The 13,609-nt window shown below is 36.6% G+C and overlaps 1 protein-coding gene across 1 annotated transcript; it reads left to right on the top strand.

Moving 5' to 3' along the window:
• Positions 1-343: 343 nt before the first annotated feature.
• Positions 344-13,262, top strand: LOC120356380 (serine/threonine-protein kinase unc-51-like; the record flags this gene model as incomplete). Its single annotated transcript, XM_039445314.1, has 5 exons — positions 344-551; positions 4,048-4,115; positions 6,766-6,942; positions 10,346-10,504; positions 13,127-13,262. Coding segments are annotated over 5 exons (748 nt in total), but the record flags the coding sequence as incomplete, so codon positions are not given.
• Between the last annotated feature and the right edge of the window lie 347 nt (positions 13,263-13,609).

Below are 13,609 nucleotides of genomic sequence, written 5' to 3'. Positions count from 1 at the left end.
ACCAGCTCATTGCATCCAAGTTGGGCGAAAATTAAATTTCGAAAAACTAGAAAATTAAACACAAAATGGGGTGTCTTCTTACGCTATCTTTTCTCTATAGTATCACCACAAATGATACAGTATCTTCACAATTATAGTATCAACATAATATGATACAGTATCATCTCGACTTGATACACAACACCAAACTTTGATACAAAACTTCAAGCTTTGAATGAATTCTATAAACCATGGATATCTTCTTATGATATCTTCTCTCTATGATAGTATTTTGTCTTGTATTTATGTTTGATTTGTTATAGCTTTATGCTATTTTTTTCTCAATAGTTTCATGTTGTTTTAGGTGCAATTCGTGCTGGGAACCCCGCCAGGGGGCAGACGGCCGCCTGAGACCCCGCCACCTGTCAACACGTGGACAGTGACTCCGACCAACTCGCCACTGCGCAAGTCAGTGGTCAGTTCGCCCTTTCTCACCGGACCTCTGGCCTCGATCAATGCCAACAACATGCTGCCACCCATTGTGCAGGGGACCAGGGCTATCACACTGCCTGGCAAGTTGACTGTTCTCGCAAAAGTTGTATTTATGAGTGTCATTTTTATGAATCTCCGATCACATATCACTACAGTGAGGTCCACGTTATAATGGCAATGCAGAAAGCAATCAGGGTTATTGAGGGAGCCGAATCTAGGGTTTCATGTAGGCCAATTTTCAAAAAACTCAAATTATTAACAATTCCAGCCCTTTATTTTTTGGATATTGCATCTTTTGTTTACAGTAATAAGCAGAAATTCATGGAGGATAACATTTCACACAGATACCCTACAAGACATAAAATATTTACCCTCCAGTACCCCACTCATAGACTTTCGCTCTTGGAGGTGGGACCACATTATGCTGGGCTCAGAATTTTCAACTGTTTGACGGACGAACTTAAGACATGGTAAATTTTATACAGCTCTCAAAGATATACTGATTGAATGCTACCCGTATTCATTAAGAGAATTTTATGAGATCTTCTCATTGAGAAATTCTCATTGAAATCCTAGAGATCAGAAATATCCGGACGAACTTAAGACATGGTAAATTTTATACAGCTCTCAAAGATATACTGACTGAATGCTACCCGTATTCATTAAGAGAATTTTATGAGATCTTCTCATTGAGAAATTCTCATTGAAATCCTAGAGATCAGAAATTATCCAGACGATTTTGTAAAATGAAAAACTTCCCCTCAATGGAGGGAAACCTTATACTTGATATATTTAACATGTCGTACACCGTTTGAGCTGTGCTCATCATATGCGGTTTTATACGATGAAATAACAACAATAACAATGGCAGTGGAGAAGTATAGGAGAACAACGTTGTCGATCCTCTGTCTTGTCAATGCCTTCTATAGACGGTAGCTGATACAGGTTTATTGATGTAATATTAACAGTTCATTCTTGTTTAAAATAATCAATTAAATTTTATTAAGCAATAAATTATATTTTTCAACGTTTTCATAATCAAGATTAAATATTTTGCTAGTTAATTATCAATTCTAGATTGTTGAAAGACGATCTGGCAACAGAGCAAAGTGAGAAAGAGATAGCGCTATCAGCTTTGTTGAATAATAAACAAGGATAGCAATACAATTGCTAATCAAACACTGCCATTATAACGTGGACCAAGCCAAGACACAGTCAGTTGTCTTCAGTTTGAGACCATACGTGAGCGACCCCTTGATTTCTAATGTGGCCACATTGTGGATTGACGGTGGATAGGGATCTGTTGTGGGCTCCTCATATAGATACGGTTTGGACAGGTTGTCTCGAGTGAACTTCCTCTTACTGCGTTTGATGTCATGTGTGCCTTTTGAATATCTAAAATCTTCATACTTTGCTCTGTTCCAATCGGTTTCAGGGTATGGTCTGGTGTTCTGGGAAAATGTTACCAGAATTGGAGAGGTATTAACATCGAGAAACAATAGCGTAGATATCCCATGGTATAGGGCGTTTATGTCGCAACTTTTACTGTTATCTCAAGCCGATAGTCCACGTAGCTCTTTCCCGTGAAGCTTTATGACGCTGGTAGTGTCTCAAATTATGTTTTCTATAGATTATGTAGTATTTATGTATTATTATATTAGTAGTTATGTATTATATAGATTATGTTTTCTGTATTATTGTTGAATAAAATGAATATTCTATTCTATTCTATTCTATTCTATTCTATTCTATTCTATTCTAAAAAAAATTGTGCCGTTCATACACTCTTACCCGGTCAAAGCAGTAAAAATCGACAGTAATCGGCTTGAGTTAACAGTAAAAGTTGCGACATAAACGCCCTATACCATGGGATATCTACTTATGCTATTGTTTCTCTATGGTATTAATTATGCAGAAGAGAGCAATCAGGATAATGAGTGGAGCTGATAGAATGTTTGTTGAGCTTGGCATTCTTAAGGTTTCGAATCTGTATATATTCAGTAGCCTTGTTCACACTCATAAGTGTAGGGAAACGCTCCAATGTAGATCGAACGTTCATGGGATCAATACTCGACATAGGCATGACATCAACATCCTTTTGTCCGTCTGGAGAGGCTAAGGTCTTGTCATCTGATAATGGGTAGACGATTATTTAATAAATTGCCCCTCAAGTTTAGAGATATGGGAACCATAGTGTAATGTAGCCAATTATTTGACATGAATTTTCACAATCCGAGAGCATCATTATTAAAAATTAAACGTGTCGACGACGGTGAAAATTCATTACAATTAAAATTGGACTGAAAATGTATGCCTCTTGGCAGTCGGTTACGAGGACGGGACCTGGAACTATCTACAGCAGATAATCGGGCCCGGCTCTACCCCTCTGTTCCGAGACATCATTCTCCAGGTTCAGTGAGTTATTAATTATTTATTTATTATTAGAACAATCACAACACGATATTTGGAAAGATAAACAGGCAATTGCCCAAACTTCTTCAATTCCTTGATTTTGGCACATAAATAGTCCAAAGTGAGGTAAGTTTAAAATTTCTGTTTTCACCAAAGATTAACACTCAGAGAATACGTATTCGAGATATGACTGATGAATTTTGAATTTCGAAGGTTGATAAGAGCCGGAAATACACTAAACAATCCGAAAGTTTCAATAATATTGAAATAAACTTGAAAATTTTGAGCAGAAAATTAAAACTACTATCACTGCAACTATAGCTGATATTTGAACTATTTATTATTATAATAAATTATTCATAGATTTTTATTGAAGGCAAATCCTGTAATTATTCTATTGTTTGTTTAAAAAGTTTTTTAATATTTAATTTAAGTTTCCAGTTTTCATTTTGAGTTTCAATTTAATTAAATCGATTATTTAGTTATATAAAATCGGTTTTATTTATTTTTTAAATTATAGTTCCTTTCTCATGAGTTATAGAGTTAGATCAATTTAACCTCTAGCAAGCCAACCGATTCCCCCATTATAAATTGTTACCATAATGTGTAGCTAATTTTATTAAGTCAACTTTGAATTAGTTGATCATTCTCACAACCCTAAATTACCAGCTCAATACCTACCATACATAAGATACCCCAAATATATTTCCAATTTTTCTACCCCATTTTAATAGAGTTTAAAATAACTCTACATACGTGGCTTTGCTCAAACCCTTTTTATGATGTTGACGAGTTTTTTCAGCTGTAATGCTTTACAACCATTGAAACCATATAGGCACGATAACTTATTGACTTGTACTCTATTATGTATGTGTTCTAATATATTGACGTGATCTTATATATCTATAGATGTTTCATGGATCGAGAAATATATATATATATATATATATATAATATATATATATATATATATATATATATATATACCGTGATGCATTCTCCATTTATTGACTAATATTATCCGTAATATCGTGATGATCCATGTTGAGTGGAATCGTAAAAATATTATTTTATTCGTTTTCAGAAGCAAATCAATTCAATCATTATTGTGAAATGTGTAACATCATTTTGCATTGATTAACTTATTTATATTATTATTTACAGAAATGGGAAGTACTGACGCTCATATGACTTTTGTCCTGCCGGAATTACCACCGGAAACTATATTAGAGGTGAGTGGCTCTTTTATTTGTAATGAATTATCAATGTACTCTCATGAATTTTCAATTTTTTGTCTAGTACAAGATGCGCCAGAGAAACTTACTTATTTGAAAGGTTAAAAACAAAAGTACTTTAGTTATTGTTTTAATCTTTTTTATATGAGAATACAATATCTTTTTTTCCTTCATTCTTGAAAATGACATCAGATCAATGGCGACCCCCATTGCGCATACACTGTTGACGCCGATTTTACTTTCCTTGCCCTATTACCATAGTTAGGGAAAGTATTGCTTTCCGAAAAAAATTAAGGTACCCCAGTTTCTAAATTTCCATACGTTTCAAGGCCCCCTGAGTCCAAAAAAGTGGTTTTTGGGTATTGGTCTGTATGTGTGTGTGTGTGTGTGTGTGTGTGTGTGTGTGTGTGTGTGTGTTTGTGTGTGTGTGTGTGTTGTGTGTGTATGAGTGTATATGCGTCTGTGTACATGATATCTCATCTCCAATTAACGGAATGACTTGAAATTTGGAACTTAAGGTCCTTACACTATAAGGATCCGACACGAACAATTTTGATCGAATGCGATTCAAGATGGCGGCTAAAATGGCGAAAATGTTGTCAAAAACAGGGTTTTTCGCGATTTTCTCTAATATGGCTCCAACAATTTTGATCAAATTTATACCTAAAATAGTCATTGATAAGCTCTATCAACTGCCACAAGTCCCATATCTGTAAAAATTTCAGGAGCTCCGCCCCATCTATGCAAAGTCCGATTTTAGATTTCCAATTATCAGGTCTCAGATATAATTTAAACGAAAAATTTCGAGTGGAAAAATTGAACATGGAAATCTCTTCAATTAATGTCCAGTAACATTTTCACCTAAAATAGAAAATAAGCTTGAAATTTGAGAAAATGTAATTATTCAATTGCAAACTTTTGGCAACTCTTGATTCTATTGAATCATTCACTTTGAAGAGATAGCAGATCTCGTATGTATCTAGCGTTATTGAACTGTCACCAACTGGCTCAGATCTTTGAATAGTAGACTTGAGATGCACGTGAACACTAGCGTCAGGTGATCAATTTTCATAACGGCAAGGAAAGTTGTGTGAGTGCGCCACACCAGATTTTTGAAATTTGTAAACACTCGTTGCAGTATATCAATCGGTATGTTTGCAATGGCGTCGCGAATGTTGTTCTTGAGGTGTGATATGATCCGTGGTCCATATAGTTTTATAACTTAAGATACGACAATAATAAGAATTAGAGTAGCATGGAACTGAAGTAGTGGCAATGAGCAAGAAAGTCGTAAGGTCGAGAGACTGGAGTCGTACGATTTGAGTCGAGGTAGTGTGAGTTGAGCCTATGGCTCTCGACCTTACGACGTTCTTGCTCATTGTCACTACTTCAGTTCCATGCTACTCCATTTCTAACCGCACATTATTAAAAGATGAGATCCAATTCGTCACTTCTGCACAAGTAACAAATTCTATAATAATTATAATGAATATATTGTCTTATCTAATTCTTATTATTGTCTTATCTTAAATGATAAAACATCATTTTCATAGAACATAACCTCAATTGCATTGAAAATGCACGGTACTATGCAACTCAAGTCGAGGCTCGACCAACATGTCGAGTCGACGCTCAACTCAGTTTCACAGTCGTGACGTCGCGGAGACTAGAATCGACTGGTCTGAGTGTCACCATATGCTGCGTCGAGAAGAGACTAGAGTCGCAGTCTCTTATCGACTTGAGTCGCGTAAGTGTGAGTTGAGCCAAATACGGATTGGGGAACGTTCCTCCATGATATATCTTCAAAATTACATGATCTTCTCTGACTCTAAAGGTGCGTACAGATATTCGCGCCTCGAACACGCTCCGCAATCGCTCCGATCATGAACGTTACGCGAGATGTTACGCAAGGGTTCGATAGAGGTTCGAAATATGTTCGAAGGATGATCTCTCCGCTCTTTTCTTATTGTTGACTTCGCTACAACCTAACCTCACAAATGTGATACGTTCAATCCAGCTGATCGGGTGACAAAACTAATAATGAAATATTCTGACTAGGGGATTGCTGGGTAGCTTAATAATACATTATGTTTATATAATAAATATTATGATCATTGCATCATTTTAATGTTTTATTATAAAAGGTAATGTCTGTCAATGTTTCAAAAGGTGAAAGGCTTGGTTGGGAGTTCGGCTTCTTTCTTCTAAATGCTAATATGCCGGTACCTATTATAATAAATGCTTTTATAACTTTATATTATTAATTTAATAATTAATTATTAATTTTGATAATTTTATTTGCTAACACAGAGATCGTAACTATTAACAAACATTACAAACAAAAACGTTGACCATGCATGCAACTATTGGTTCGACCTAGGAGCTTGCCAAGCTCGACCTCTGTTACACGCTCTTCTCGCGTTCCACTCTTGCTCCACCTTCGATCATCAATTGATCTGCTCGAGTGACGTTCGATTGCAGAGCAGAGCGAAAGTCTGTACGCACCTTTACAATGCGTTTAATTGAGTTTGAGAAAAAGGAAGTTATGCTCCCCCACTCGTACTATCTTTTCTCTATGCTAGTATGTTATCTTGTATTTATGATTGATTTGTGGTTGATTGATTGATTTATTGATTTGTGATTGCAGAGAGAGCACAACGAGACACTGGCCAAGCTGAACTTTGTGCTGGCGGTGAGCGAGTGCGTGATGGAGGTTGCGGGCGCGGGTGGGAGGCCTCGTAACGAGTGCCTCGTCCTGCTTGTCAGAGCACTACAGCTGCTCAGCTCGGGGTTGACGCTTGCCAAGACCAAACTAGATGCCAAGGTACTAACTACACTATAGTGAGGTCCACGTTATAATGGCAGTGTAGGAAGATAGGAGAAAAGGGTTGCCAGATCTCAGCCTTGCCACCCAAACAGCTGATACTGGTATATCTGATGAATTTAACTGTTCATTATTGTTGAAAATAGTTAATCGCATTTTATTTGTCAAGAAAAAATATTTTTTTTAAATGTAATAATAAATTTTCATGATTGAGATTGAATATTTTGTCAATTAGTTGAATTCTACATTGTTGATAAACGATGTGCAACATCGCAAAGCGTGAAAGAGATAGCGCCATCCGCTTTGTTGAATGATAGACAAGGATATCAACACCACTGTAAATCACACACTGCTTTATAACGTGGACGTCACTATAGATCATCATTGACCGAGCGAAGTGAGGTCTAAGATTCAAGTCGGCCGTTGGCATTTCTCTTGATGTTTAAATGTCTATATGTTGCGCATTTACGGCGAAACGCGGTAATAGATTTTCATGGAATTGACAGGTATGTTCCTTTTTTAATTGCGCGTCGACGTATATACAAGGTTTTTGAAAATTTTGCATTTCAAGAATAATATAAAAGGAAAAAGAAGCCTCATTCATACGCCAATATTAGAGTAAAAATCAGACTATAGAATTATTCATCATAAATCAGCTGACAAGTGATTACACAGATGTGTGGAGAAGCCAGTCTATTGCTGTATTTCCATAAGGTCTATAGTTTGAATCAGGTACTTGTGGATGAGAATACTGCGTGAGGTCTACTGTTCACAGAACTACTAGTTGATAGTCCGGGTCCTGTAGTTTTGCCTATCGGGGGAGGGCCACTAGACTACAATACTATCCCTTCAAAAACATTTTTGAAAATGTATCTTTCCATAAGCAACAGATGCTCTCTTGTATCTCCTAAAAAGCAACGTGTTGCATCCGAAGAGATACACAAGAAGCTTCAATCTATCTTCCATAAGCAACAGCTACTCTTTTGAATGTTTATTTATTCATTTATACAATAAGTGCATTATCAAAATGATAAGGAAAGGAATATAAGGTCTTGTAGTTCTTCAATTCACAAAATTTCAGTTCTCAATTATTTTCACAAAGTAAATTTTCAAATTCAGATGCTTCTAAACAAACATAGAAGAAATATTTTACACTAGTAGGTAACCCGTGCTTCGCAAGGGTCTATTTTAAAACTGCAAAATGAAAACTTGACGTAATAGAAAATCGAAATTTGAAAATAGGCCTATAACCATCCTCGGTTAATGAAGAGTCTATATGCAAAATTTCAAATTAATCAGTTGAGTATATTTCAGACGTGATGATGCGTCAAACATAATTCCCTATTCCTTACGTGTATAAGCCAGTTCTTTCCTTTATTATAGTATAGAAAACTGAAGAATACATAATACTTGAAACCTCACAGAATCATATTGATTTTTCCAATACATCAATAAATTTTAGTTCGATTAGGATCCTCCTCAATTTGAATCAGGCAGCCTTTTGTTTTCCCAATTCCAAACAAAATACTCGTTTCACTGGGAATTCGTGTCTGATAGTACATTATAACTGAAGAATATAAATTATTTCTTATTTTATTGTGATCTATTCATGTTTTTCTTATGAAATTCAATTATAGGCCTACAGCATGAAGACTATGTCCAATTCATTTGTACTGGTGGCAAAATTTTACATTAAAAATAATTATTTGATAAAATCCAAGTTCAATAGTAATGAAAACAAATTCCTTCAAAAATAATTGATAATAATACGTTTCGAGGGAAAAAATTAAGAACAAAAAAATGGGAAGCCTCGGGGATTCGAACCGAGGAACCATCGCTCCGTAAGCAGGCCTTTTACCGCTGCGCTACATAGACGTTCGTAAATGGTAGTCTTATAACCTGCTCATAAAAAGACACACTTTGGGCTATGAAACTTCATGTAGCCTACGGTAGCATAGGTGAATTTGAACATTAATTCTGAAAAATCTAGAAGGAAAATTGAAATTTGGGCTTCCAGGTGCACGAGATTGATATTTTTAGAATCTATGTTCAAAATTTGGAGATCTAAATCATTCCCGTTTTTCGGTATGCAATTCACAAGTTGACATGTTTTGATGCGAACAAACGAACACACGAACAAACACAACCCCACTCTCTCTTATTATATAGATTATTATAACTAAAATAGGAAATATTCACATACGGTATTAAAAATATAATTTTAAAGAATTACCAAAAAACAAACTTAATTCTAAAAGCACAGCTGATCTTCTCAAATGCAACGTGTTGCATCCGAAAAGATACACAAGGAGCTTTAATGTATCTTTCCATAAGCAACAGATGCTCTTTCGTATCTTTCCAAAAGCAACTTGTTGCATCCGAAAAGATACACAAGGATCTTTAATGTATCTTTCATAATCAACAGATGCTCTCTATATATTCTCAAAAGCAACGTGTTGCATCCGAAAAGATACACAAGGAGCTTAATGTATCTTTCTTTCCATGAGCAACAGCTGCTCTTTGTATTTTCAAAAGCAACGTGTTGCATCCGAAAAGATACACAAGGAGCTTAATGTATCTTTCCATAAGCAACAGATGCTCTCTTGTATCTTCCTAGAAGCAACGTTTTGCATCTGAAAAGATACACAAGGAGCTTCAATGTATCTTTCCTTCAGCAACAGCTGCTCTTCTAGTATATTCCCAAAGCAACGTGTTGCATCCGAAAAGATACACAAGGAGCTTTAATGTATCTTTCTTTCCATGAGCAACAGCTGCTCTTTTGTATATTTTCAAAAGCAACGTGTTGCATCCGAAAAGATACACAAGGAGCTTTAATGTATCTTTCCATAAGCAACAGATGCTCTCTTGTATCTTCCTAGAAGCAACGTTTTGCATCTGAAAAGATACACAAGGAGCTTCAATGTATCTTTCCTTCAGCAACAGCTGCTCTTCTAGTATATTCCCAAAAGCAACGTGTTGCATCCGAAAAGATAAACAAGGCGATTTTTGGAGTTAGCTCCTTTTAGCAGTTCATTCGTTCAACATGCTCTTTCCATTGCTGGTGATACGTTGCAACTCTCTCATTCATGAAGAATCCCTGTGTGTAGGGAGCTTCCTACATCTAGGGATCTATGGGCTCTGAAACCTGATGTTTTTGCAAAGCCGTAAATATTACCCCTCCAACCACGACAGTAAAATCTATTTATTTATTATTATATTATGAGAAAATTAATCTCTTACATACGTCTTTTTTATGGCGGCGGTAGAAAAAGAATGACCCTCGTAGTTTATGTTCACTTCTTGTATAAATCTTCAATAAAAATAAAATGTATTTATTCTATTATTCGTCATTCTTTATTTTGCATAATATCTAAATAATGACATATTATTATTTATTTTGAAGGTGCTGCAACCGTCTGCATCGGTGAAGAACGTAGTGACGCAACTGAATGCACGTTTCCGCCAGTGTTTGGGAGATTGCAAGCAGCTTAACTCACCTGTGCTACTGCAGAATGCCAGCGCAACGGCTGACAAGATACTCTACAATCATGCCATACATATGGTCAGTGCCACACTATATAAGTTACCTACTATTTATATTATTGACCGAGCAAAGTGAGGTCCAAGGGTAACCGTCCACTGGAACCGATTTCGTCTGAACTAGCATCGCCCGAAAACTACCGAACTCGTCCGACGATCCCCCAACAAAGAAAGCTGCTCGTCCATTGCAACAGGTTCATACGTCAATGCACGGCCGTCCGGCCGATCAAGTTTTCGATCCGAATTGAATGGGATTTTTCGGCTCCATCCGGCCGAAGTCGAGCTGAGACAACATCATCCTAACCTCAAAATAGTTTTACAGTCTTGTCTGTTTTTGTTTTTTGAACTTGCTCTGTTTTATAAAGTTTTAACTATGGACAATGAAAAGTTGATAAGTTTGATTCAAGAGCATGTTCCATTGTGGAATATTATCGTCGTGATCTTCAAAGGAATATGTAGACAAAGATTGCTGAACAAATAGGATCTGAAGGTAAGATTATTGTAATGAATAACTAATTTGGTGGATATTTGTCTATTCAATTTTCCAAATCTCTTTATAATCATTGTTTATGTGGCTATGATAGCCTAGTAGTAATTCAATATTGGCAACTAGACTGACGTAAACGGTTCTAATGGACGACCATATTCGGCCGAATTAACGGCCGCAGATTCGTCCGATCCAACGGCCGAACGGATCGGTTGAATACGGTTACAGTGGACGTTTACCCTAAGGCTCAACTCACACTACCTCGACTCAAATCGTACAACTCCAGTCGAGGATACTCCAGTCTCTCGACCTTACGACTTTCTTGCTCATTGTCACTACTTCAGTCACATGCTACTCCATTTTCTAACCTTACTTTATTGAAAATTTAAGATCTAATTCGTCAGTACTTAGCATGTAACAAATGTAATCATTATAATGATTATTATGAATATATTGTCTTATCTAAAACTTATCATTGTCTTATTTAAAATGTACAACCTCACTTTAAAACTAACTTTATAAACATAACCTCACTTTCATTAAAAATGCATGACAACTCAAGTCGAGGCTCGACCAACATGTCGAGTCGACGCTCGACTCAGTCTCACAGTCGTGAGGTCGCGGAGACTAGAATCGACTGGTCTGAGTGTCACCATTTGAAAACACATGCTCTAGACTAGAGTCGAATCTCTTCTCGACCTGAGTCGCGTAAGTGTGAGTTGAGCCTAAGATTAAGTAGACGGTTTTGCATTGCTCTTTATGTATGTTTTAAATTTATGTTCCGCAATTACGGCGAAATGCGGGAATAGATTTCCATGAAATTTGACTGGTATGTTCGTTTTTTAATTGCGTGTCGACTTGTATATCTTGACAACTTTCTTTATTTACTTATTTAAAAAAAATTCGTTTACTTTGTAATTATTAGTGATTGCAAATGTGTTGTCCATGGAGCTCCCCTCCACACGCAGACGATTGGTCTTTGTGGGGGATTTCCGTGTACTATATGTATTTCGCTTGCTATTTTACTTTCCTTGCCCTATTACCATAGGTAAGGAAAGTATTGCTTTCCGAAAAAATTAAGGTACCCCAATTTCTAAATTTCCATACGTTTCAAAGTCCCTGAGTCCAAAAAGGGTTTTTTGGGTATTGGTCTGTATGTGTGGTGTGTGTGGTGTGTGTGTGTGTGTGTGTGTGTGTGTGGGTGTGTGTGTGTGTGTGTGTGTGTGTGTGTGTGTGTGTGGTGTGTGTGTGTGTGTGGGTGTGTGTGTGTGTGTGTGTGTGTGTGTGTGTGTGTGTGTGTATGAGTGTATGTGCGTCTGTGTACACGATATCTCATCTCATGACTTGAAATTTGGAACGTAAGGTCCTTACAATATAAGGATCCGACACGAACAATTTCGATCAAATGCGATTCAAGATGGCGGCTAAAATTGCGAAAATGTTGCCAAAAACAGGGTTTTTCGCGATTTTCTCGAAAACGGCTCCAACGATTTTGATTAAAGTTATACCTTAAATAGTCATCGATAAGCTCTATCAACTGCCACAAGTCCCATATCTGTAAAAATTCCAGGAGCTCCGCCCCATCTATCCAAAGTTCGATTTCAGATTTCCAATTATCAGGTCTCAGATATAATTGAAACGAAAAATTTTGAGTGGAAAAAATTGAGCATGGAAATCTCTTCAATTAATGTCCAGTAACATTTTCACCTAAAATTGAAAATAATCTTGAAATTTGAGAAAATGTAATTATTCAATTGCAAACTTTTGGCAACTTTGATTCTTTAAATGATTCACTATGAAGAGATAGCAGACCTCGTATGTCTCCAGCGTTATTGTCCTATCACCAGCTGGCTCAGATCTTTGTTATAAGTAGACTTGAGATGTGCGGGAACACTAGCGTCAGGTGATCAATTTTCATACGGCAAGGAAAAGTTGTGTGAGTGCACCACACCAGATTTTTTAATTGCGTGTCGACTTTATATAAAGTTTTTTGAAATTTTGCATTTTAAGAATAATATGAAAAGGAAATAGAGCCTCCTTCATACACCAATATCACTGTAAAATTCAGACTATTGTATTTATACAGAAATAAATAATTTGAATTTGAATTCACATTGTAACATGGTCGTAGATAAAATTGTTTGTGTTTGTTTGCAGTGTCAATCGGCGGCTCTGGATGAGTTGTTTGGCAATCCGGCCGAATGCTTCCAGCGCTACCAGACGGCACAGATCCTACTGCACAGTCTCAGTCAGCAAGTCAGCCATCATCAGGACAGGGCACTTCTTACCAAATGTGAGTTGATATATCAGTCAATGTAGCCTATCAGTCTATATATCATCATAGAGAAACAATAGCATAAGTTTCCATAACTATCCCATGGTATAGGGCGTTTATGTTGCAACTTTTACTGTTACAGTATCTCAAACCGATAGTCACGTAGTTCTTTCCCATAAAGCTATGTGACGCTATAGTCTCTCATATTATTGCCGTTCATACACTCTCACCCGGCCAAAAGAGTAAAAATCGACTACTTTAATTGGTAATAGTCGGCTTGAGTTAACAGTAAAAGTTGCGACATAAATGCCCTACACCATGGGATATCTACTTACGCTATTGTTTCTCTATGGTATCAGTCAGCA

Source organism: Nilaparvata lugens, unplaced genomic scaffold (assembly GCF_014356525.2).
Source record: "Nilaparvata lugens isolate BPH unplaced genomic scaffold, ASM1435652v1 scaffold6605, whole genome shotgun sequence".
Taxonomy (NCBI): domain Eukaryota; kingdom Metazoa; phylum Arthropoda; class Insecta; order Hemiptera; family Delphacidae; genus Nilaparvata; species Nilaparvata lugens.
The sequence above is the reverse complement of the archived record's forward strand: the minus strand, read 5'-3'. Positions and strand labels throughout refer to the sequence as shown.